The sequence below is a fragment of the Mustela lutreola genome, chromosome 3 (genome assembly GCF_030435805.1).
Source record: "Mustela lutreola isolate mMusLut2 chromosome 3, mMusLut2.pri, whole genome shotgun sequence".
Classification (NCBI taxonomy): domain Eukaryota; kingdom Metazoa; phylum Chordata; class Mammalia; order Carnivora; family Mustelidae; genus Mustela; species Mustela lutreola.
Window position 1 is genome coordinate 73,169,465 of NC_081292.1, and position 26,711 is coordinate 73,196,175.

General features: G+C 42.2%; 1 protein-coding gene across 8 annotated transcripts in view; it reads left to right on the forward strand.

Moving 5' to 3' along the window:
* Window positions 1-1,329: 1,329 nt before the first annotated feature.
* CA8 (carbonic anhydrase 8) overlaps window positions 1,330-26,711 on the forward strand; it is an 88,057-nt gene continuing 62,675 nt past the window's right edge. For 6 of the 8 annotated variants that reach the window (XR_009351752.1, XR_009351754.1, XR_009351753.1 and 3 more), the window contains exons 1-3: window positions 1,592-1,951; window positions 3,106-3,297; window positions 15,091-15,215. Coding sequence is in view for 4 of the 8 variants with exons in the window: in XM_059166385.1 (XP_059022368.1) it covers window positions 1,852-1,951; window positions 3,106-3,297; window positions 15,091-15,215 (417 nt within the window). In the remaining 4 variants the exon portion in view is untranslated. Of the gene's footprint in view, window positions 1,409-1,591; window positions 1,952-3,105; window positions 3,298-15,090; window positions 15,216-26,711 lie in introns of those variants that run through there. The other 2 variants (XM_059166386.1, XM_059166383.1) reach the window with 2 other exon arrangements.

Consider the following 26,711-nt stretch of genomic DNA (forward strand, 5'->3'; position numbering starts at 1 on the left):
CATTTGATTACTGTGTGAATACACTTCTAGAAAGAAACTTTAATGAAAATTTCAAGATTGTGAAAAAGTTTTCAACAACAGAAAAATAAACGAAATGTTCCTTTTAGAAGAACTTTAGTGAAAATGGTTAATACTTTGGGTAGTGCTTACTATTTTCAAAAACTATAGGTTTAGAGTAGACTTACACTTCTGTCAATCTCAGGCTTAGTAAGGAACAGAAGAGAGAGGATATCCACTAAAGAACACCCAAAAGGCAGTGAGTGAAGAATGAATTTCATCTCTCTTAAACTGTGGCTCAAGTCCTCATAAGTTTTCACCTACCTTAAGGGGGAATTTTTTATTTTTATTATTATTAATTTTTTTAATGAGTGCTTGGAACCTCAAAGCTAAAGCTGACCAATAGTTCTCACCTCTTTTGCTAAATGTTCCAGAAAGTGTCAGAATTGATTGATTTAGGCCCCCCCCCCCCCTCAATCTCAATCCACTTTCTGGAGTAGTTTCTAATAACCCGTTAAATGCCTTTTTTACATAGTAGAGGGCTGAGCAGCCAGTGAATGCTAGGAGCACAGAATATGAAAATCCCCAGAAGGAGCCTCTCCATCCTATGAGGAATGAAGCATTCATAAAGATGAGATGATTTAAGAACCGGCAATTCAAACTGCTAACAGATGTTGCGGTACGTGCACTGGGCTTATAAAAACATATTCTGCTTGAGGTCCAAATCTGAGCCTCTAAAAACGCGGAGTTAACCTGGTCAGGGGTTATAAACTGGGGCTTTTCAAACGCATTGAAACACGGGGCTCTTAGGGCATTAAGTCTTTGGGAAGCATGTTTTAGAGGTAACAATGCTACCTCTTTAGATCAGGAAAGTTCTGTTTGTTATGCAATGTGTGCATTTCATTATTTACACGATTTCATTAGGCGTTTGGGAGCTGTGTACAGGTCAAGCTGTTCCTGCAGCAGCACCCCAGACTCTGAAACTAAAACCAAATACCCTTTCTTTATTGCTTGTAATTGCCTTTGAGATAATTTTTTTGGGGGGGGGAATCCCCAAATCACATCTGTTTATCTCGATTGAAACATTTTTGTCTTATGTGTTTTAGGAACTACAAGTTCCTTGGAAATTTTTCCATTTCAACTTTCCACCGTCCTTTAAGGACGACGATAAAGTAAATAGCCAATAATAAAAATTCAGAGTGGGAAACTTCTTACGGTCTTCCCAGCCGTGTCCTTTACGCATAGCTATTAATCTCTCTCCTTCCTGAAGCCCCCACTTCCGCTTTTTTTTTTTTTTTTTTTCTTTTTCTTTTTGTATTTCCTGCAGTAAAGCCGAAAGTAAATAAGGTAGAAGCCCCGGGTCTAGGGCCTACACACGGGGGTCCTTGGGCGACTCGCGGGCTTCTGGAAGGTAAGCATGGGAGAGCCGGCAGTAGGGAGCGCACCCCACAGGTAGGGCAACCCGGCTTCCGCAGTTTCCCTGGTGGGGCCCGTAGCTCCAGGTCCTTTTCCTGGGGCCGCGGAGCGAAGGGGGCGGATCCTCCCGTACCAGACACGCCCCGGTCGGGTTTATAACCCGCCGACTGCGGCTCCTGGAGCTACGGCTCGCGTCGCGCTCCGCCGGGACTCGGGGCGCGCGCGCTCCCCGCCCCGGCCGCCCGAAAACTCCGGCCCAGCCCGCGCCCGCCCCGCGCCCGCACGCGCGCTCACACCCCCACGCGCGCGCTCACACCCCCACGGACTTCTGGTTGGCCTCCCACCTCCACGCGCGCCCACTCCCAGTCCTGCCCGCTTCTCTGTTGCCCCGCGGGCTCCGCGGGCGAGAGCGCCGAGGGGACCCACGGCCTTTTCCCCATGGCTGACCTGAGCTTCATCGAAGATTCCGTCGCCTTCCCGGAGAAGGAGGAGGATGAAGAGGAGGAGGAGGAGGGGGTGGAGTGGGGCTACGAAGAAGGTAACCGGCCGCGAGTCGGGCGGGCTGTCCGAGGTCCCGCGCCCCGCCGCGTGCGCGTCCCGCCGAGTGGCTGCGGCTCTCGCGCGCGCCCAGCACCGCCGCGGCCCCTCTTTCCCACGTGCGTCTCTGTCGCTTTCCCGCTCCCCAGGCCCGACTGGGGGCCGAAGTGGCTCCAGGCAGAGCGAGAGTGCCCGCCGCCTGCGCGCGTCAGGGCGCCGGTCGGTCCTGCCGGGCAGCAGTTGGCACTTGCGGCCACGCGGAGGGCCAGCCTTGCGCGGCGCCTCTAACCCCTGTGTGCACCGAGTGCCGGCGGGGAGCTGCGTTGCATTTTACTCAGCACCTTGGGCCCCCAGTCTTACCGAAACTGCTCGGTTCTTGCTTGCTGTGAGGACCCGGCGGGGAGAAAGCCTTCTCGCCGCTAGTCTTTCCGTGAAGGATGCGAACGGTGTTCAATTCTTGCTAAGGAAGTCCTAAATTTCAAGCCTAATCAGCGGGCTTGGTATGAAGGGGTTGACTTTTTAAAAAAGTTTTGTTGGCTGCATTTATCCCAGAAGATGGAAATAGATTTGACCGCTGAAGCTGATGGTGAAACAAATGGGGAATTTTAACTTTATAAAACATGCCAAGAGAATATATATGTATATATTGTAGGACAAGAGCGGTGTGGGTATATGAGGATATGCCCACTTCTCTACTGCTGTGTTTGCATTTCTGAGAAGAGGGGTTTATTCACTAGCATTAGATTTATGGTTTTTGGCTCTCGTCAAGCAAGTTCAGAAGTTCAGGTATTTCTCAGGGACTGCATGTATTGAACTAATGAGCAGAGGAAATTTTTGTGGAACTCTTGATTCTTTTTCAATCACTTCGAGGTGACCTAAATTTCCTAGAGTTACATATTATTATATATATGTGGACGAAGACAGAATATTTTGTTAGTACAGTACTTTGTACATGATATTTGATAGCATTAAATCATTGAAAATATGAGCGCAGAAATTCGTACACCTTTACCATATTTTCATCTGTAGAGAAACAATAGTCATAACCTTAATAATGTCAAGGATCATAAACAGTGTCTAAATCAGCTTTTACATGTTGAATTTTATTGGAACTTTTTAATAACCTGTTCTAAATTTACTTTATTTTGTGCTTAGGTGTTGAGTGGGGCTTGGTGTTTCCTGATGCTAATGGGGAATACCAGTCCCCCATTAATTTAAACTCAAGAGAAGCTAGATATGACCCCTCACTGCTGGATGTCCGTCTCTCCCCAAATTATGTGGTCTGCCGGGACTGCGAAGTCACCAACGATGGACATACCATTCAGGTTATCCTGAAGTCAAAATCAGGTATATTAGAAGATGCTTTTGCATGCCTTTGTAAATTAGAAGTTCTTACAGGCTACTGAGCTGATTTGGCCTCTATGACTTTAAAGGTAGAATTAACCATAGTACCATTATCAGGATAGCTTACTATACTATAAAATGCTATTTTTTGGGAATTATTTCTAAAAAATTTTTGAGAAGCTAAAAGGATGAAATTATGGAGATGGTAGTTTGGTTGTTCTGTGTTACATGATATTACTGAAACAACCTTAGTTGATCAACTTAAACTTTGTGGGATTTATGGAAAAGCATGTGCAGGTGTCCTAATCTGCATTTTGTCCTAAATCGTTCATTAGCTTAATTCATCCAGAAAATTGTAATTCTCTGTTTTATTGCTTTGTAAAACTAAAGATTAGGATTTATTGCCATAATAAGGGTTTTGAGATAGACTTCTCAAATTAATTTTCTCTACTATATTAATGTGGCAAGAAGAATTTTAATAGCTATCAAAAACATCCTCTAAACTTAAGATTTGAATGACCAGAACTCTTGTTTGTATTTACTTATTTCTAACTCTTCCTCTCCCCTTTGAATCTGTTTGAGGTAGATTTGAAATGTTTTATGGAAAAGGTGTTGGAAATTATCAAGGAAATTGGCTTAAATGTAGGGGAGATGAAAGAAGAATTTTTAAAAAATTAGCATTAATATTATCCTTTCCTTAGTGAATAGCTGTATTTCTTTCTTGGAAAGAATATAAAATTAGAGTATGTTGAAATACTAGGAAGTACTAATGAGCAGAGATCACCTGTACTCAAAATTAATTCTGAATCAATAATCTCATATTTCAAACCTTAAAGTCTTTAGGTTTATTATATGACAGGGCAGGTATTGATTTCCAACTATGGAATCTTTGTTTTAAAACTTACTGTGACTGTTCCTGAACTTTAATTTAGAACCCATGAGCTAGTCATAGGTTCATGTAGTCTTCCTTGATGATCTGACTTGGGTCAAAGTATGGGCATCATCCCAAACAGATTCTCGGTGTTACATGTGGTCAAAGAGAGACAGCTTCAGATGGAAATTTGAACTTAAATAAAACTTTTCTTGGGGAGAGGCTATCTATGAAGGACATTAGGTATTATTTTTAAACTGCACAGTAAAATTATTAAGTGCTGACTGTCATGGTTTGTAAAAAGCATATTAATGTAATATATGTGTATTGGTATGTTGAGATGTCTTTGTGTTTCTGGAGATAAACATTTATATATCTATAGAACAAAAATGCATTTCACATCAGGCACAGTGGTCAGTGCATATGGGTTGCATACAAATGCTAAGACTGTTCTCGAGGATTCATAGTTTAGTGAAGAGTCAGTCATTTAAACTATTAGTATAAAGATGTTATGGAGGAGTTATGAAATCTGGAAGCATGGAGGAATGACTGAGTACGAACACTCTCTGCTCTAAGATCCAACTTACTTGATCAAATTGAATTTAACATTTGCTTCTGGTACCTTCTCAAATATTGATGATTTCCCTTGGCCCGCTCACTCATCCCCAAAACAGAGACTATTAAGCAGTGCCTTGACTCTCTAACCAAAAGGTTTCCCCTTGCACTCCAGTCCCTCCCTCCTTCACCCCTGACCAGCAGGGGTGAGCTCTCTGTCTGTCCTAGCCTAATCTGAGTACACATGTTCCAGACCCCTTACTCCTGCCCCCTTGGAGAGCTTGCTCCTTTAGAAGCCCTGTCTCTTTTCTGCTGCTGGAATAATGTCTTCTTTGTTGTTTCTGCCTTTTCTGTATTTCTCAAACTTAAAATACAAGGGGCAAAAAAAAATACCATGTGTGGACCATTTTTTTTTTTTTTTTGAAGATTTTGTTTATTTATTTGACAGAGAGAGAGACCACAAGTAGGCAGAGAGGCAGGCAGAGGGAGAGGGATAAGCAGACTCCCTGTTGAGCAGAGAACTCAATGCAGGGCTTGATCCCAGGACCCTGAGATCATGACCTGAGCCGAAGGCAGAGGCTTAACCCACAGAGCCACCCAAGTACCCCCTTTTTTAGGATATTTAAGCTTCTCAAAGGAGTAGTCTGCAAGCCCCAAGCACATTATCCTTCATTTATTTAATCAAGGGTTATCTTTATCAAAATAGGATATACAATTTGACTGGTGCTATATGTTGTTTCTCTCTGCCCTTGGGAGACCCCATCCCCCACCTAAAACTTTTTGTCTTGGTGACAATCACTTTGAACTCTTAGCTACTTCTCCTGTCTCCATCCCTCACGGGTATGTTCATAGGGTCCTGCTTTGACATGTGAGATATCTGTGAACTCTCTGCTACGGAAAATGAGGCTGGTCTCTAACTACTCTCCCCCATTATGGTTTGCCCCTCTTTTGTCCCTGTATACTTAAATTACAATTAAAAAAATTTATTTAACAGACAGAGATCACAAGTAGGCAGAGAGGCAGGCAGACAGAGAGGAGGAAGCAGGCTCCCCGCCAAGCAGAGAGGCCGATGCGGGGCTTGATCCCAGGACCCTGGGACCATGAACAGAGCTGAAGGCAGAGGCCTAACCCGCTGAGCCACCCACGCACCCCAACAATTTCTTTTTTTTTTAAATTTAAAAAATTTTTTAAAAAGATTTTATTTATTAATTTATTTGACAGAGAAAGAGAGAGAGATCACAAGCAGGCAAAGAGGCAGGCAGAGAGAGATGGGGAAGCAGACCCCCGCTGAGCAGAGAGCCTGATATGGAACTTGATCCCAGGACCCTGAGATCATGACCTGAGCCGAAGGCAGCCACTTAACCCACTGAGCCACCCAGGTGCCCCCCCCAACAATTTCTTTTTAAAAGATTTTATTTATTTATTTGAAAGAGAGGAGAGATTGAGAGAGAGAGAGCCAGCATGAGAAGGGGAAGGTCAGAGGGAGAAGCAGACCCCCTGCTGAGCAGGGAGCCTGATGTAGGACTCAATCCTGGGACTCCAGGATCATGACCTGAGCTGAAGGCAGTCGTTCAGCCAACTGAGCCACCCAGGCACCCTTACAATTTTTCTTTAAATTAGTACTCAGTATTTTTATCATTATGACCATGTAGTTGTTGTTTCCAGCTGAGACTACAATCTATTTCCTTTACTGAACAATGTGGTGTTTTTCTCCCCTGGAGTTAATGCATTTTTGTTTATTTAATTTCTTACTTTATCTGTCATGATTTTATTTCCAGGCTCTGAGCAATGGCAGAGCTACATCGAGAAGTCCTTGCTTCCCTCACCTTGGTCTTTCCCCTGTCCCTTTGGAGGCCTCTCCCTTCTCCTGCTTTATCTCTAGGCCTGCCCTCTAGCCATCACCCGCAGCTCCTGGACCTTATGCCCACGAGGTCCCTTTGCTTATCTCTCCTGTGCAAGCCCATGTTTCCTGGATGCTGTCAGCCATTTTTGAGGTTGATCCCTTATGTCAGGGGTTTCTTGGTTTATTCCCTCCTATAGTCCGTCTTCCAGTAACTTACTGAGAAGGAGGGCATGTGAGGGCTCATGGTTGGCTACCTTGTATGTTTCTGTGGTGCACGCTTGGTGGGCTTTTGGATGATTGTGTCTTCCATTTCTTAGAAATTTTCTTACATTAGGTAATTGATACATTTTCTGTTTTTCCTTTATTTTCTTCTTTCATAACTCCTCTGTTTTTGTCTTTTTTTCTGCTTCTCGGTGGATTTCCTCAACTTACATCTTCTAGTCTTCCCATTAAACTTTTGCTTTCTGTTCTAACTTCTAAAAAAGTTGTGCTTATACTACTTTTCTTAGTCATTCAAGTACAGCTTCTGCTGTTTATTTCCTAAGTGCAGAGTCTTTCTCCATTGTTTTCCATCCGTCTGTCTTTCTTTCTTTCTTTCTTTTTTTCCTGTTCTATGTCTCTGTTTATTCTGGGTTCTTTTATTTATTTGGTCTCTTTTAGATGGGAGTTTTTCTCCAAAGTCTACTTATCTTTGGCTCTTTGTTCATATTTAGGGATGGGTCTAAAAATTGGATTAGAAGCTCTGCGCATGTGGACAGGGATTGCTATCTGGTGGGCATCACAGTAATGTGATTATGTAAGGATCTGGCCATGTTGTAGAAGGAACTTTTGTTGGTTTATCCAGTTTTCTGGGGAAAGGGATGTGGTGGCTCACTCCTAGTTGTCAACATTCTGGTTGTTGACCCCCAGGCCAAAGAGTCAAACAAGAGTAGTACATTTGTTAACAGTTGATGAACCTGTGTTGACACATCATTATCACCTAAATCTTACAGTTTAAATCAGGGTTCCCTCTTGGTGTTGTACATTCTGTGCGCTTCCACAAATGTGTAATTACATGTCTCCACCATTATACTGTCCTACAGAATAGTTCCATCATCTTAAAAATCCTCTATGCTCTACCTACTCTTCCCTTCCTCTCTCCATCTGGCAACCATTGATCTTTTTTACCATCACCATAGTTTTGCATTTTTCAGAATGTCGTACAGTTAGAAGCATACGTTGACTTCTTTCACTTAGCAATAGGCTTTGGTTTCTTTTACCAGTTTTCTCTGGTTTGCCAGATGCAGGTGGCAATCTTTGTTTTACCTTCTGCAAAGTGTTGCCTGCTTTGGGTCAGGCAAATAGAAATCAGGCTCCCAAGCTGCCCTTGGAAGATTACAGTGGTGGATTGTGTGAGATAGGTACACCAGAAGAGGTGATTTTTGGCTGCCATTTTGAGGGGAGGATGGGCAGAGGCGGTGGCATTGGCAGTGATCACTGAAGCATGAAGAGCATTGGGATGGGGAAGATTGGAATATATGGGAAGAGAGGGCAATAAGCAAAAAGGATGCAGCTGTGGGAAGGTCTGGACCTTGGATGAGGGAAAGAGAATCCTGAAGTGTATGTGGAAGAAAAGATTGATTCATGGAAAATGAGGTTAATATATACATCAAGAGGCTGTGTTGGAGCAAGCTCATGAGGGATTCTGAACCAAATCCTAAAGAGTATAATCTTTTTTTTTTTTCTTCTGTAAAATATGTTTCAGGAAAATTCACCGGGCCATACAGAGTAAGATGGGATCTGGGAGAGAGTGGGAGCGGCTGTGTTGGCAGTGCCAGTGGAAAGGCAGGGAGGGCACGGGGAGGTCTCTGAGATGCCATCCACAGAAAGTCGGCGATGGGGTGTGTGGACCAGCGCTGAGGAGGGAACCATTGGAGGGATGCCCCGGGGTGGAGCCCCTGTGACTGGACCACGCTTTGGGTCCTGTCACTGTGCTTCCGCCTCTGCTCTGAGCATATTTCGAGGTGACGGAGTGCCTCCTGACATGGAGTTGAGCCAAGCATCACATTCTGGGTCCTGTTATCTCCTGGAGTTTGGAGAGTGTTATGAAGGCTGCCGCATCCATCATTTAATTTCTCTGTCGAACTGGTGAATCATTGTAGTACAGGAATCTCCATGGTTAGTGTGCACAAATGAAAATCAGACATATTGCAGTGGTATAAAGAGTAGCTTAAGCATAAAAATATAACTGTAGATTTCTAGCCTCAGTGGTTGAATAGTTAAGTCCTGACAAAGTGTGAGACTGGCCAAGCTTCTGCAATAGAACATCATTCCATCTGACTGCAAGCTGTGTGTTAAGGGTAATGACATTTTTTTTTTTTTAAAGATTTTATTTATTTATTTGACAGACAGAGATCACAAGTAGGCTGAGAGGCAGGCAGAGAGATAGAGAGAGAGGGAAGCAGGCTTCCTGCGGAGCAGGGAGCCCGATGCGGGGCTTGATCCCAGGACCCTGAGATCATGACCCGAGCCGAAGGCAGCAGCCCAAACCACTGAGCCACCCAGGCGCCCCAAGGGTAATGACATTTTTAATGGACCATTGGTATGGGAGAAATTGCTAATCAGAATAGGTCATTTGTGTCCTTTGTTGTAACTTATTATAGAAACCCTAATTAGACAGTTCTACCTCTGGGTCTTTTATAATTCTCAATATTAAATTTAGGCTAGATTACTTTTATTATTAAATCATACTTTTTTTTTCCCCCAAAACATGACTTTTTTTTATAGTGCTTCTTAATAGCCTTGCTGATTTAAATATGGGGTTGTCAAAAACATCTTAAAATTGTCTTCACTTAGACAGTGGCTCTGTATTGTTTACTTATATGAGATGTCAGGGTTGAATTTCTTTATGATTGACCTGTTAGCAAACTTTGGGGGTCTTGGATTACTTGGACAGTTGTCTTAATCTGCTTCCCTTTGCTTATGCAGACCCAGGCTGACTGGCCTCCTCTCCGTACTGTCCATGTTGCCCCCACTCTTAAGAACTGATGATATTCATTCTTTTTTTTTTAAGATTTTATTTATTTATTTGACAGAGAGAGATCACAAGTAGGCAGAGAAGCAGGCAGAGAGAGAGGGGGAAGAAGGCTCCCTGCTGAGCAGAGAGCCTGATGTGGGGCTTGATCCCAGGACCCTGAGATTATGACCTGAGCTGAAGGCAGAGGCTTAACCCACTGAGCCACCCAGGCACCCCGATATTCATTCTTTAATATAAAGTGAAACTGTAGGTTAGAAGGTAAAGGGAGTTAAATAATTATTGCTTTCAAGATTTCAAATGTTTTTTAGAAGAACTAATTTATACTCTTCTTGCAATGTTTTGCGAATACGTTTTGGATTCCTTAAAAGTCAAACTGAGGTTATAAAATCTTTAGACCCGTTGAGAATGAACTGTTTGGGTCTAGATCCATTGGGGGACACAGCAGTTAACAGCTTCCCTCTGTGCTGGGGACACAGCAGGGCTGGGAAGGACTCTGTCTCCAGACCTCACTATCTGTGCCTGAGTTATAACAGTCAGCTGGTCAGGCTTGCTCTTTGCTGGTCCACTGTTCACAAAGGTATGGAAGTAATATTTTACTAGTCTTCTACTTAAAAGCTATTGGTGATTCCCTCCATAATAACCTCCCAGTTCATAGGCATAGCCTACAGTTCCCCTCCTGGTGCTCACATCTTGGGAGCCTAACCTTTATTCTCCTGGAATAGACTCAGTCCTTTCTTGTTCCCTTCTCTCTGCTTGGAATGCTCTTACTCAATTCTCTTTGCTTCCTCTTCCAGACTCTGCTTAGTGATCTCCTCTGTAAAGTCTTTTCTGACTTTCTGATGCCCCCTTGGTTCTGGCATGGCCCTTGCTGGGTGCCTTTCCTGCATCTCACGTTTAAATGGGAGCATTGTTTTTTAAACACTGAGAATACCCCTCCGGCATGAGACTGTGTTCTCCTTTTTACATCCTTTGGGGGGCAACACAGGGCTGGGCAAGGAGTCCATCTTAAAAGGCGAGTTGAACTCAAATGAGGTAGGCTAAGCCTTTGAACTCTCTGGCAAATTCGTTTTCTGCAATGGCTTGTGGAAGCTTAGCTAGATTTAGGTAAATGCATATATATCATGCCTTTATGGGTTTCTCAGATTTTGCAGAGGTTTCTGAGAGGAACTCTTTTTATATGTACAAGCATAATAGCTGTGCCTGTTAAAGAGCATTAAAGAAAAAGCAGCTAGTGGCAATGGCATCAGTTTATTTTCCATTCTTTCTGCAGGTGTGTTATTCTAAGGAAATGCAGGGTGTCATCAGTGGGACTCTCACATTGTTTCATTGTAATTTTATTGAACATAATGACATCACAACTGATAAATCTGCCACATGGTGACAAAATGTCACTTAGCAAAATTTGATACTCATAAATATAGGAAAAGTGTACCCCTTTTGGTATGAGTAGTTTCCTTATTAAAAAAATAAGCTGGGAAAAAGGAGAATAATGCTTTAAGAGGATGTTGCCAAGTGGGTAAAACAGAGAGACTATTTATTTTTAGTCTATCAATGCTAGCATTCTTAGGGGATGAACAGGTAATGCTTTTAGCCAGCCCCTCATAAAATTCTTAATTCAGTATTCTGTTATTTTTTATGGCTTTGTACAGCCATGTGATTTGAGTGTGGTTTAACTTTGGATTATTCATCTGCAGCAAGAGTGACTGGTACCCAGAGCCTTGGCTGATGGCTGGAAGCTGTGTCCTTGTCATTTCTTCCTGGGGACCAGGCCCCAGCTGAATGCTTCCCTTCTTGGTGTTTATTTTCAACCTGATAGAGTGTAAGACCTGTGAGGGTCTTATTTCATCATGATTTTATTGAACATAATGGCATCACAGCTAACAAATCTGCTAGGGGCTGACCACATACCGCTCAGCAAAGCACTGACCTCCATAAATGGGTGAATTTTCATTTCCCTCTAACAAAATGTAAGATTCTCAAGGGTAGTGAATTCTGTCGGTTTTAGCAGAGTTGGTGTATCTTAAGCATTTAATGTGGTCCCTGGTATAAAAATATTAGTTGAAAGGATAAGTAAATGAAGCCCTGTGGGCTTGGAGCTGGTCCCCATCCACACATAAACTGGTGCCGTTTGAGTTTCTAGGGCATTTAAAATAGCAGCTCTGTCATCAAGTTCTAAGCTGAAGGCTTGGTTCTTAGGAAAGAAATCCTGGGCATCCATCAGATGGGCGTTGTATTTTGGTGCCCTGAATTCACTGTCAAGGTCACTTATCTCCGTTTCTAGAGGAAAGCCTTGGTAGACGGCGCTCCCCAGGCTCAGAAATACCACGCCCTTGTGTGTGCATATACCCTAGGAAGAAGTTTGGGGGAAAGATTTTATAAATCCTCTTTTCTGGGCTACATGAGCTTCCTGGCACAATGCTGCCCTTTCTTTTTCCTCTGCAGCATGGAGTTAAGCCTTCTTTAAGACAGTTTCCACCTTCTGTTGAAAGTAGTGTTAGGGGCGCCCCTGAATGGCTTGGTCAGTTAAGTGGTGACCTTTGGCTCCATTCATGATCCTGGGGTGCTGGGATCCGGTCCCACACCTGGCTCCCCACTTAGGGGCCTGCTTCTTCCTCTCCTCCCTGCTGTGCTCTCTCTTCACTATCTCCGTCTTTATCTCTCTCAAATAAATAAAATCTTTTTTAAAAAGTGTTAAAAAAAAAAAGATAGTAGATAGTAAAGTGTTAGGGAACTGGCTCCCACCCCTCAGATCAGGCTCTCACTGCCCTGGTGAGGGGTGTTTTGGAGTTCTGGTGATGAGGGCCGGAGTGTGGCCGGAGTATGTCAAAAGAAGCTATCCCCCATGTATTCTTTTTGGTTTGGGAGGGGGGTACATTCCACCTTTGGGAGTGGGTACAGTCCAGACTTCCTTCCTGGTTTTTCTTAAGACCAACATCGGGCAGCCAGGGGGAAAGGAGCGATTTTTGAGGTTATGCCCAAACTGGGGCATGGCTGGTTGGAATACAAGGGTTTCATCCACAGCGTGGGTGCTTGTTGGAGAAGATGCCCTGCACTTGCTCTGCCGTTTGGGATATCTGGAAACCTTTGTGATCCACGTGTTTACATTTTTTTAAAATTGTTTTGCGAAATAGGATGAGGTGTAGTACTCAAAGGATGGACTGCAGTTTAGAAATCCAGGCTTAAAGAACTCATTGGTTTTTTTAGTTCCAGCTCACAGACGCAGAGATGTGGATTTCCCTGTCCTGTCTCAGTGTGAGACGTGGGTCAGAAGGTCCGAGTTCCAGGCTCCTGGAGCTGGCTAGCTGGGTGCCTGGGGCACATCACACTTCACCTGTCCCAGTTACCTTTTCTCGACCCTATTCATTGGGAAGGTGATACTGACCCCTCCAGTTTTGTTTTGTTTTGTTTAGATTTATTTATTTCACAGAAGAAAGAGATAGAATAAGCAGAAGGGGCCAGGAGAGGGACAATCTCAAGCAGACTCTACACTGAGCACGGAGCCTGACGCGGTGCTTGACACGGGGCTTGATCTCACGACCCCGAGCTCACAACCTGAGGTGAAACCAGGAGTTGGATGCTTAACTGACTGGGCCACCCAGGTGCCTCTACAATTTGCTGTACAACTTACAAGACCAGACATGAAGAAAACATAAAACCCATGTGAGATAGTATCGTCCTAAAGGTCATGTGTCTCACTTCTTTTCTGCCGGAAAGGAAAATTATAATTGTGTTTTGCTGCTGCTGCTCTTTTTCTTCTTTGAGGTGGCAAAAAGCATAGAACCAAATGCATAGGGTGCTTTTCGTAAGGACTTCATGACTTTCATTTGAGCGGGAGCCTCCCGTCTCCATCTGTTTTCCCTCTCTGTCTTTGTTTTCCCTTTGCTCTTCTTTCTAATTTATGCCTTCTGGCTGGATGACAGGTACTTGATGTAAGAAGCCTTAAATTCTTTTGGAACAAGTAATTAGATGATGAACCAGGCAAACAAATAAATATTGCTGCATCAATTCCCTTTCCTCTCCACTGAGGTTTAGGGTACGGATGGACAGTGGGCCTGTCCCTCTGTGTGGCACTCAGCTTTGGGCACTACTGTTCCTCCACAAGCTGGCCCAAGTGTGAATGCTCCTTTCTTTCAGGGACTGCTTCTTGGGAGAGGAGATAAATTTTGTCAACTTCTTGACTAAAAAAACTTTTAATTCTTAGCTGATATCATTTAGAATAATGGTTTTTTAAAGAAGATTTTATTTATTTATTTTAGAGAGAGAGAGAAAACATGAGCGGGAGGGGCAGAGGGAGAAGGAGAGAGAGAGCTCATCTCAGGCAGACTCCATGCTAAGTGGGGAACCCAATACGGGGCTGGATCCCAGGACCCTGAGATCAGGACCTGCCCTGAAACCAAGAGTCGGACGCTTAACCAACTGTGCCACCCAGGTGCACCTAGAATTGACAGTTTTTATAGGAAAAATATGGACAGTCTTTATTTGTGTCAAAATTGGCCATTTGTGATGAATAAAATTTTCCTCTACAACGTCAGGGTGTGTTTAAACTAAGGAAAGTGTTTTGTTGTTTCAAGACCGGTTCTTACACAGGTGTATTTTTCATCATCCTTTAGAGTGCTCCTGTTTGGGACAAAGTTCTGGGTCCTATCCAGAAATGAGAAATAGAGACCAGGCCCTGTGAAACAAATGTTAGTATTTTTCCCCCAAATGTTAACATTTTAAAGGTCTTAAAATTTTATTTTATTATTTATTTATTTATTTGACAGAGATCACAAGTAGGCAGAGAGGCAGGCAGAGAGGACGGGGGAGAAGCAGCCTCCCTGCTGAGCAGAGAGAGCCCGATGCGGGGCTTGATCCCAGGACCCTGAGATCATGACCTGAGCTGAAGGCAGAAACTTAACCCACTGAGCCACCCAGGTGCCCCAAAATTTTAAATCATGTTAATATTTTATTATAATTTTACTTCACTTGCATTTCTGTGGTATTACATTGTAAATAGCTTTTTAAGTGTGATTTTGTTGTCAAAAAATCACATTGGTGTAAACATTCTTTTAATAGGTAATTTTATTAGCTTGTACTTACTCTCTAAGTTGACAGTATGGTACAAAAGGATGATCTGTAAACAAGATATAAATGATCGATTGGTTGGTAGCAAAGTACTGGTCAGTGTGAGACGCAAACCCTGTCCTTGTCTCCTGAGCAGTGCTAAGTGCGAGTCTCAGGGAGAATAGGTAATCTGTGTTTTCTTTGTCTACTCCTTTATCTGAAACACACAGGAAGTTGATGGGATGCAATATTACCATGTATTTTATAGTCTTTGAACGGTATCAGTGTGATAGTGTAAATGCTTCCCCCAGTTAGAATATATTTCTCATTTTGGCTATCTGAATTTAATTTATAGAACTCATGAGAGCTTTCTGGCAAAAAATGTCCCCCGTGTTTATGCTAAAGTGTTCTACTGTACTGATGAATATGTTTTCTGTTAATTAAACAGAACTTACTTTCTTTTTTCAGTTCTATCAGGAGGTCCATTGCCTCAAGGGCATGAATTTGAACTGTATGAAGTTAGATTTCATTGGGGGCGAGAAAACCAGCGTGGTTCTGAGCACACAGTTAATTTCAAAGCCTTTCCCATGGAGGTAAGAATAACAAATCATCTTGTAAAACTCTTATTGTTTATGTAAAATATTCAGCGACTTACTGAGAATGGTTGAGTCTAGAAGTAGGTGTATACCATTTAAATTTTATCAATTTATAGTAAAATAACAAAGCACTTAAGAAAGTGTATGCTTGGGCAGCAAATGGCATTTACCATTAACTTTGGTGAGCTTGGAGAGTGCACACAGGTGATTGACTATAAAGGTAATTTACACTACTGGGTTTCATTTCGGTATTGTTACTGTTCTAAAAATTCTGCTGCCTTTGCAAATTCAGTAAGTCATTTTTGTAGATGCTACAAATAGATGATAAACTGAAAACCAGCAGAGTTAGAGAAACCTCAACATTAGTCAAAAGTCTGGTTTGCCTCTGATTGAAATTGGTAAGTTGGATTTATTCACCCCAGGCAATTAGAGAGAGAGAGAGATTTTTAAAGAGTCATTCTTTTGTCTGAAGAAGTCCCTTTTTACTTCCCTTAGTCAATTCCTACTCTTTTTTCCAACTTAGTTGAAGTATTATTTCTTTCATGGGACATTTTCTGAGTCCATTCCCTAAGCAGAATACATTGCTCCCTCTTCTGTGTGCCCAGTGAACTTAATAGATTGTTGCCATGGCACTCCTTGACTGTGAACTTTAGTGTCTGCGGCGTCTTTCTCACTGATTCCGTGGGTTCCTATTATGGACCAAAATGTTGGTGCCTCCCCCACCCCCCAGTTGTATGTTGACTATGATGGAATTAGGAGGTGGGGCCTTTGGGATGTAATTAGGGTTAGATGAGGTCTCCAGGGTGGAGTACTCATGAATGGAATTAGTGTCCTTATGAGAGTCCAGAGAGAACTTGCTCTTCCCTGCTCATTGCCATGTGAGGGCAGACAAGAAGATGGCTGCCTACAATCCAAGAAGTGGGTCCTCACCAGATGTCAGTTCTGCCAGCCTCTTGATCTTGGATCATTCAACCTCTGGAACTGTGAGAAATAAATGTTGTGTAAGCCACTCCAGCGGTGGTCGTTTGTCGTAATGACTTAACGTTGACTAAGATAGTTCCTGAAGAAAAGTCTCCCCCTCATCTTCTCTTTACACCCGTCATTTAGTCCACTGCTGGATACATCAGAGACAGCCCATGTTGGTGAACTTCAGACAATGTTGCCATTGGTCCAGGTCTTGTTTCTGTGTTTTCCTATAAGGACCCCCAGATGTCTCCAGAAAACAGCATGTCAGTGGCACATAACAGTATATTTTGGAGGCTGCTGGGGTGTCAGTCTTCCTTCTCTGTTGTTGCTAACTGCCCATACCCTTAGGTATGGTATTGAAGATGGCTAGATTCTGTGTCTAGTCCCACTTCAGTGACTGGAAATTACTGCTGTATAATTCCTATTAGTGATACATTTATTTCACAGAATCAAGGTAGAGGAAGTATTTCTCCATATTTAATTGTAATTTTTAAAAAGTGCCTTAGGAATCTCAGGGTATGCCTTTCATTAAAAAAGACTCAAATGCCTTTTTTTTTTTTTTTTAAGATTTTACTTATTTATTTGAGAGAGAAGAGAGCATGAACAGGGGCAAGGGAGAAGGAGGCTTCCCATTGAGGAGAGAGCCTGAGGAGGGACTTGATTCCAGGACCCTGGGATCAGCTGCTTAAGTGACTGAGCCACCAACGCACCTCAAGACTTTAGTCTTAAAAGTTAAATATTTAAGTGTTTGAAGGAGGATGGTGAAGGGAAAATGGTTGTAGTAAGCTGCAGATCACCTGAGTATGTGACTATGGCCTTGTGGCTGTGATTAAGACCTTGACGGGGAAGATCAGGTCTTCATATGTTACCATCCTAGGGACTTTTTTTCTCAGTACCTACAGACATCATCTCCCCTCTGCTGCGTGAATACGGTTCTGCCTTGTCTCTGTGTCACGTCTGGCTACTGCACTGTCCTCACCCACCATGAGAAGGAAAAGCACACACCAGGAGGCATCAGAGAGGAAAGTGGACACAAAACAGTCCAAAACAGCTGGACCTGCAGGGTAGCAGAGGGCAGAGTCAGGGACTGGGAGACACGGATGGGCAGGGCTGCTTTGGGTGTAAAGGACTGTTTCATCATTTCCTGTTAACCAGTTTTTAAAGACCCACTTGTACTTTAAAAAATTGGGGGAGATATGGGAGTAACTGGATAGGCAACAACTTCTGGATGAAAATTTAGCGGCCCTGCTTGCGACATGCAGAATTTATAGCTTTGGGAATGCTTAATTAGATTAAACGAGTCAGTTGTCTGAGCTTTTTGTTCTGTGGTCAAATAGAATTTCCAGGCCACATGTTCAGACTGGTCCTGTTACTTGGTGGCATTTTAACTGCTCTGGTCCATTAAACACAGGTAATGGTTTGTTTTGAGTGAAGATGAAATTCTGATAGGCTTTGTTTCTGCAGAAATATTTATATTTGGGATAATGGAATTACTGGCTGTAATTTTTCCAAAATAGGTGATGAATAATATTTATACTCTTTGTTATCCCAGATTATCTCTGATTCTGTCCTAGAGAAAATACTTGTATCATCTGCTGATGTTTGTTTAGTGCTCTGTCCCGCTGAGTTGCATAAATGTAGGGGGCTGTGCAGAAGTAGAGGGAGCGATCTATAGGCCACGTTTTTTCTGTTTTATTTTGTTTTGCTTTGTTTTAATGGAGGCTGTGAATACTGAGCTGGGTTTTATTTTTTTTTAAAGATTTTATTTGTTATTAGAGTGAGCGAGAGAGAGCATGAGCAGTGGGGAGGGGCAGAGAGAGAGGGAGAAGCAGGCACCCCACTGAGCGCAGAGCCCAATGCAGGGCTCACTTCCAGGACCCTGAGATCATGATGTGAGCTGAAAGCAAACGTTTAACTGACTGAGCCACCCAGGTGCCCCTGAGCTGGGTTTTAAGGAGAGGATTCACAGCGTGTGCTGAAAGAGAGAAGGGATAGACGCAGCGTAGACTAAGTCCAGGAGGGAATGAGAAGGCTTACATGGAGATAGGTAGGTAACTTGCCACTGGTTCTCTGGCCCTGAATTGTCCTCAAGGGCCACCTTAGAGACAAGGGCCACCTTGCCAATAGAATAGCGGAGAGTGAGGGGATCAGGTGGGTACCTTCTTGGGTATGTGATTTAAAAAGTTTTAAGACCCTTTCCATCTTTTATTTACATTTCAGGACTAACTTTAATTTCTAAATCGCATATGTATACATAATTTGTTTTTAAGGATTTATTTGTTTATTGGAGGGAGGAGGGGCGGAGGAAGAGAGACTCTTAAGCAGACTCCATGCTGAGCATGGAGCCCGGTGCTGTGCTCAATTCCACCTTCCTGAGATCATGACCTGAGCCGAAACCAAGAGTCAGAAACTTAACCAGTTGGGCCGCCCAGGTGCCCCAACAGATTTCATTTGTATCGATTTCACTTACACTTAAATGGACGGCTTACTAAACCCTATAAACAAATATTCATCATGTCCATTACGTGTAACACAGGAATGGCTTTTACCAGAAATTCATCAACCTCCCTCAACTCTTTAAAATTATAAATACAGTAAAAACAACCCAGAATATATTTTTGTTACTACTAGTAGCCAGCACCCACATCATTTAAAAAATTAGCAGTTTATGATTTTAAACAATTTAAATGGCAACCCTAAGCTAAGCAAGATGGATAAAGCAGGCCATTTCTGTTTTTTCTTCTTGCAGTTTTCAGTTTTGAGAAACACACGAGTTTCCATGGCATCTGACGTTCTCACTATGCTTTCATCCTCTAAACCTGAATTCTATTATTAATACTGCAGATTTTTGCTTACATGACAGCGCCTTAGCAAGAGCAAAACAAATTGTACTGCGTTTTTCTTCCTGTTACTTGAAAGCCTAAGGGGCGTGCATGTATTAACTATATTCTTACAAATGTCTGAGTCCTGTCTACCAGCTGGAATTCCTTCACTTAGTGTGTGGATCTTTTGCATCCTGATGTTTAATCAAGAAAGCAGCAGCAGTAGAAGGTTGTTGATTTAAGAGAAGTCTGAGATCCAGTCAAATTAATTCCTGTGTGTTTGTCCTTCTGGTTGCATCCACCATACCACTGAAGTTATTTACTCCATTCCTGTTTAATTTTTGTTACAAATCTAACTGATAGAAGAATTTCTGAGTATTTATGTTCACATTCAACTTTTCAGGCTGTATATTCTGTTTCTGTCACTTGTCTGAGAAGACTGTCATCAGGTTCTTTGTGACTTGGAGGTAGCCTAACTTTGTGTTCTGTGTAACTCTTGGAAATTATGATTAATCTTTATACATGAATTGCTACTTTCATACTGATATGGAAGAATGCTTCACAGGCATTTAGATTTTACGTGGGAGCAATAAAATAAAAAAAATATTAGGGGTGCCTGGGTGGCTCAGTCGGTTAAGCATCAGACTCTTGATTTCGGCTAAAGTCATGATCTTGGGGTTGTGGGATCAAGCCCCAAGTTGGGCTCTGTGCTCAGCACTGAGTCTGCTTGGATTTCTCCCCCCACCCCCGGCCCCAATAAATAAATCTTTAAAAGAAATTAGAGGATGGGGAAACCAGTAGTGTGGTCAAGTTTTATTTTTTCCGAATAAGAACATACTAACTGTGCTGTCCCCATCATTTTATAGAGAGATCATCTTTACTAGCTAAATGTAGGAAGGATACAGTTTCAGGATAAACATAGACCTGTAACTTGAACAGATTCTAGCATTAAGAAACTCAGTATGTTAGTTCTGTTTTCTCATTTCACTGTAGGTGAATGAAAGTCGTGGGCACTGGTCCTGCCCATAGACCAGCAGGAGATCCTGCATGGTGGGTCTGACTTTCTTGCTCTGTGGGCCTAAAAGTTTATAATTTGAGAGTGGATTACCACAAAAGAGGATATTGTAGGACAGATTCTTATCTTTATATTACATATTTAAAGAGCAGCCATTGGTCTGCATACTCTGAAAGGGCTTGGCGTTAACTGAGCCACCCACATACCTGCGGTTTATGGGAAGTTGAATGGTTTAGGTAAATATTTAAAGAAAAGAAAAAGTAAGTTTGATTGTGCAGAGCTAGATTCTTCAGTTGTGAAGAGTCTTGGCCTTGGTTGCAAAAGAGGTCAACAGAACCGGGTGAACAGTGCATCTCATAATAATAGTGGCAGTCCTGACTATTGCATTCCCCACCCTCCAAGCCGCCAGGTCTTCCAGGGATCCTGTATTTTTCTTTCCTTGTCAGTGTCTGCCATTTAAATTTTCTTTCAGGAAAAATGGTCTGGCCTTTTGATTTGCCGCCTCCCAGGTCATTTGCGCATTTGCCTGACTGAAAGACATCTATCGTGTGTTCGTTTATCTTAATACTCTGGGGAGATACCAGGAAGAGTTTGCCTAGGTAACAGTGAAATGAGGATCATTTCAAGTTACACTGTTTCCACGGATAGCTCAAGTAGAGCTTCATGTTTGTGAAATCACTTCCAAATTAGAGGCTTCCACGGACTTTGCTTGACTTCAGTGACAGAACATGATGAGGTTAGATCTATGAGATATACAATCATTATTATTATTTATTAAATAAGATACACAGTTAATCTGTTTTCAAAAGGAGGCTTTAAGCTCACCCAGTGCAAACTCTTTTTTTTTTTTTTTAAAGATCTTATTTATTTATTTGACCGACAGAGCTCACAAGTAGGCAGAGAGGCAGGCAGAGAGAGAGAGAGAGAGAGAGAGGATGCAGGCTCCCTGCTGAAGAAGAGAGCCCGATGCAGGGCTCGATCCCGGGACCCTGGGATCATGACCAGAGCTGAAGGCAGGGGCTTTAACCCACTGAGCCACCCAGGCGCCCCCAGACTCCCTTTTTAACACAGGAAAAATTGGAAGCTCCAAAAGGTTAAGGGTTACATGGTAACTTACAGGAAGCCATAATGTATATGGCCTGGGTAGAGAAGGGGATATTTTGCTTAATTAAGTATTCCATTTAAGAAAGAATTACCCTTTAATGTTGGTCCTTTCTCTAATTGGCTAGATTGAAAGAGGTAACATAACAGTCCCTACCTCCCCCACACACCCCTGTGAGGGTCTTTTCTGTCTGCATGCACCCATATTCAGAGGCGGGCATGTCCTAGCTTGTATAGGATTATCGTGAAGCTGTGTGGCATGGGACCCTGGCTTTTCAGGATGTGAGGACAAAACTCAGTGGCTTCATGAGGTTGCGAGACCATGGTGTCATGAAGGTGGAATCCTTGCTGCTCCCTGGGGACTGGGGTGGATTTAATGGATTGTGTAGCTCCCCATTTTGCCAGTCTGCTCACCAAGGTCTGGAGAAGGAGGAGACTAGCTCAGGGTCGTGTACCTAGGAAGTGACAGTGGCGACACAAGATCTGTGAATTGATTTCTCTAAGGGGTGCTTCCCCCCCCCTTCACTTTCCAAAGCTAATTCTTACTGGGAAAATCAACGGTAGTGTTGAGATTTTATTTGCCATGGTAGTTAATACTTCGGATTGAGGCTACTTTAGGAGAAGAAAAGGGAAGGCAAGTTATCACTGATGATAACTAAAGGAAATGATTCAAAATTTGAGTGTTCAGTTTCTTTTGATCAGAAAAAGGAACAAACCGTCAATAAAATGATTATTATGATTATAATTTGGCATCTTGGGCTCTTCCATGGGGCTAGTAAATTGAGCCTCATGGAAAGACAGATGGATTTAGAACTTTGTGCTGTGGCCTTTCTGTGGTCATAGTTGCAGAAACTCCCTCTCACATCCAGGTTAAAAACAACAACAACAACAAATTTTATGTTTCCTGAATTCTGATGAACACTTGCGTTTTTACTCTGTAAAAAACACAGTTCCTGCTTTGATTTAACATGTTTATTTTTTCATTTATGAAAATGTATTTAGTGTTAGAAACTGCACAGTTTACTGAATAGAAAATAAATTATAGTGTTGAACAAACAAATGTTCTTCTAGCTGTACCACATGATGTGCCAATCTACCATTCCACTTAGAAATAGAAGTGTAAAAGGCCAGCTTGACCTTTGAATAGTCCTTGAGCCTACCTTTGATTTTATATTTTTTAGTTTTTTTTTTTTTTGGTAGATTATTCTTTGTTCTTCTTTGAAGATGTGTAACATGTTTTTGGCAATCTAAATTTGAAAGAATCCTTTATATGTATACTTTTACAATGTAATGAACATTTATAGAAAATGAAAACTTGTTTTTGTAAATGAATATGATATGTAATTAATTCATAGGAGGTTACAGACTTGCAGCTAGAAAATATTTTTAAATTGGGTTTTAACAGATCTAAATTCTACAATAGAATATATCCCCTTAATATGTCTCCCGATAGGGGCACCTGGATGGCTCAGTCGGGGAAGCTTCTAACTCTTGATTTTGTCTCAGGTTCTGATCTCAGGGTCATGTGAGATCCCTGTGTCGTTAGGATTCTCTTTGTCTGTCTCCTTCTGTCCCTTTCCCATTCTGTAAAAAAATAGACTTCAGACGAAAAATAGACTCTGATTTAAATAAGTCAAGCAGAGAGAGTCAATTATCATATGATTTCACTTACATGTGGAGCATAAGGAATAACATGGAAGACACTGAGAGATGGCGAAGGGAAGTGAGTTGGGGGTTGTGGGGGAGACAAACCATGAGAGATTGTGGACTCTGAGAGACAAACTGGGGGTTTTGGAGGGAAGGGGGTGGGGAGTTGGGTGAGCCTGGTGGTGGGTATTAAGGAGGGCATGTATTGCATGGAACACTGGATGGGGTGCATAAACAATGAATTTTGGAACACTGAAAACAAAATAAAATTAAATTAAAAAGTAAATGTATAGTCTGTAACTAAGTGGCCATCTTTAAAACAACTCACTTTCATCTGTTCATTCATTTGTCCGTGGGTTGTTCATCCATCCAGCCATCCATCCATCCACGCATCCTCCCATCTAATCACATGTTTCTTGGGAGTCCACTGCTCAGGCTCCGGGCTAAGTGATAACAGATCCAACAGTGAGGGGAAAAGACAACCAGTGGGGTTTATTACAACCGAATGCAGTTTATGCGAGTCGTCTCCTCCCCTCCTTTCCCCTAAACTGATCAACGTTTAAATCAAGTGTTTTCATGGCAGTTAAAGGGCCTTATCCCCTCTGCCCCGTCTATGCAGTATGCAGACTCTGGCTGTCAGAAGCTGATTAGAGGAAGGTTTTGAAGACACTTGTTAGAAAGCAAATACATTATTTGAGATGTAATGATTGTCAACCAGACAATTTATACAGTCCTGTGTGAAAGGCTCTGTGTTAGGTGTAAACCCTTCTACAGGATTAATTTAACTGCAGTAAAATTAGGCTTGGTGAGACACCAGATAGGAAACTTTTAATGCTGAGGGAAAGTTAGGAAAGGTCTAGGTCCTGGAAAGCTGCTGGAGAACCCAGGCCATTTACCAGTCCCAATGTGTGGGGGAGGGGTCAGAGTGCTCGGATTGGTGAGAATTCAGGCTGGGAAACAAAACCAGAATGGAGATCCCAGCCCTGTGACCTTGAGCAAGCAAGTAAACTTTTTTTTAAAAGATTTTATTTATTTATTTGACAGAGAGATAGAGAAGGCACAAGGAAGCAGAGCTGCAGGCAGAGGGAGAGAGAGAAGCAGGCTCTCTGCTGAGAAGCTCTTGGCTGAGGAGAGACCCCGATGCGGGGTTTGATCCCAGGAATCCTGACCTGACGCAAAGGCAGCTGCTTAACCAACTGAGCCACCCAGACACCCCAAGCTAGTCAACTTCTTACAGCCCCAATGGTCCTACGGAAAGGGCTCAAAGCTAGCTCAGAGGTTGGCAAGGAATAAACCTTTTTCTATATTACAAAGGTATCATTATTCCTTTTATGTTATTCCTATGATTAGGAAGAGATGTGGGGACATCAAAGGGGTGATTACAGTTGTGATGATAAAAACCTAGTGAAAGGGAGTGAGGGGGAAACAAAAGGATTTTTTTTTCTGGTTGTTTTTTTTTTTTTGTTACTAACAGAATATGAATGAAGAAAAAACTTGAAATCTTTTCGTTTTCTTTAAAACCCCTGTTCCCTTTACTTAAATATATTATCCTCCATAAGTTTAGTCAATATGGTATTTCCTGAGACATTTTTTTATGATTATTACGTGTGTATATGCAGTAGAATTTATACCATCAGCTTATTTTGTAGTGAAAATCAACTAAATATTTCCTTTGTAAGATAGTTAAGTAATGGTATGATAAAACTTCTAATCAAACAAAAGAATATTAAGAGATTTTTAACTCTGTAAGACCTTAATTAGTATAAAAGCTATGTAAGTTTGTTTTGTTCTTCTATAGCTCATTGTGCTTGCTTTGTCTCTTGTTTATTCTCTCTCTCTCAAAAAAATAGATAAAATCTTTAAAAAAAAAAAAAGAGTGACCACTTAAAATGGTGCAGTGATGTTGGTAGGATAATTGTACCTTGGCCACAGCTTTGCTGTGCTTGTATGCATTTTTTTCTTTTAGCTTCTTAGGGTGATGCACAACAAGAGCTCACTATGGAATCCTAGAGCGACATGCCAGGAGCCCTGTGGGAAACTGGAATATTTGGTGTCCTGGTTTTCCAGGAGAGCCCCTGTTCTGGTGACCGGCACTGTCAGTCAGGAGAACTGCACTGATTGAGGCTCACCATGGTATTTGCTGTGGGACTGATGTGTAGCCATTTAAGCTCCTTCCTTTGCTGGTACATCAGGATAATAAGTTGCACCTGCCCTTATGAAACTTAGGGAGAGACTATAAAAATTAATGGTGTAATATTGGAGGTGCCAGCCACTAAATGTCTCCTGTGGTGGTTTAAACAGAATCTGGTATTCACTGGAAGTACTTTTGTGAAGGCATTTCAAGGGCATAATTAGGTGCATTTGATGTAAATGTTGTAATTTATGACAGTATAGTTGTTTTGGGTTTTTTTAATTTTAGAAGCCTTGGATAGAAAAGAAATCCAGATTTTAAAACTGTTGAATGTAAACATTAGCTATAGAAGGAAGACATTAAAGCTTATAAGAGCTGACAGAGTGAAAGTCCCATTTTTCATCAATTAATGTTTTCACTTGGGGACCCTGAGGCAAGTATGTTCTCCAAACCCAGCTTAACACATAGTGGAACTGATTTCTTTGGCTCCAGAGTTAAGGTAGTTGTCACGAACATTACTTGATGAGTTCTCTAAATTTTTGAGTTCTCTGAGGAGAGCCATAAACCGATCCCTTTATCCTGCCTGCGTTTTGAACAAATTAGGAAATATTAGGAAATAGGCATTATTAGAGTCATCATTACAGAGAACCAAACACCACCTATATGAGGACTAGAATGACAGTGGAAACCTAGCTTAGTGTTGGAGAGAAAAGGCTCTGCCCGCTCAGTTGTAGGTAAGGTAGAGGCCTGTGAGAGACAGCAGAGCGGATCCTGGTGGGGGAGGGGCCAGGTAGGGTTTCGAGAACCTGCTCTCAGAGAGCAGGTAGCTCAAATTTCAAAAGAGGAATAAAAAAGAGGAGGAGTTAGTTGAAAGAGTGTAGTGGAAGGCCAGTCCTGTTTAGGGAAAATCCCTCTTTATAGGAGCCCGGAACAGGGAAGAGGCATTTCCTCTTAACAAGATAAGAGTCTTCAGAATTCTCCCGTGTACCTTTTAAAATTCGATGGCACTAGATGCTAGCAAGAGACCAACTATGTTTAGGAATCAGTGGAGGAAGTTCTGTTTTCTTTTATTGCAGGTTTATTCATTTTAACCATTTGGGATCAAATCCCCTTGTTGTTTGCTGCTCCCTTGGACCAAAGACAATCACACAGTTTCCCACTTTCTAGAAGGAGCTGGGAGATGGAGCGAGCAAAGATTTTGGTGCATGTGGAGGATTTATTATTAGTTTTTTCTAATTTACTTGGGTGGATTTTCGCCCAATGCAGCATCTTAGTGTGGGCCAGTCACTGTTGAAACCAAAGCCATAATTGCATTTACATATATAAATAACTGTTTCCCTTTTCAAAAATGGTGAGCTAGGTCCAGGGCTTAAATTATTAATCCTACTCAAAATTTGGGTCGTACAGTGCTGGAACTATTTTGCAATAATTTTAAAGAACAAATGTCACTTAATCCACCCTGTCACAGAGAACAAACATTACAGATTTTTATCAGCAGGCATTGTTTCTCATTAACTTATCAGCCCTGACGTACTTTAATGGTGCTCCCAATCTTGCTATTTTCCAGCTGAGCTAGGCCTTGCTGTGTGGGTCAGTGGCTTGGGTCTAGCATTAAGTAATGTTTGTTAGCTTTTCCTCAGCTGAGCTCCAGTGGGTTACCTCCTTTGAGGTTTTCCCTTCTAGAGGCTGTCTTCCCCATGAACAAGTAAAAGGAAAGCTATGACTGGATTTTGAATCAAGCAAAATGGTGGTGTGGTGCATACCATTCAATTAGCATGCATTTGTTAAGGATCTATATTTAAAGCCAAACC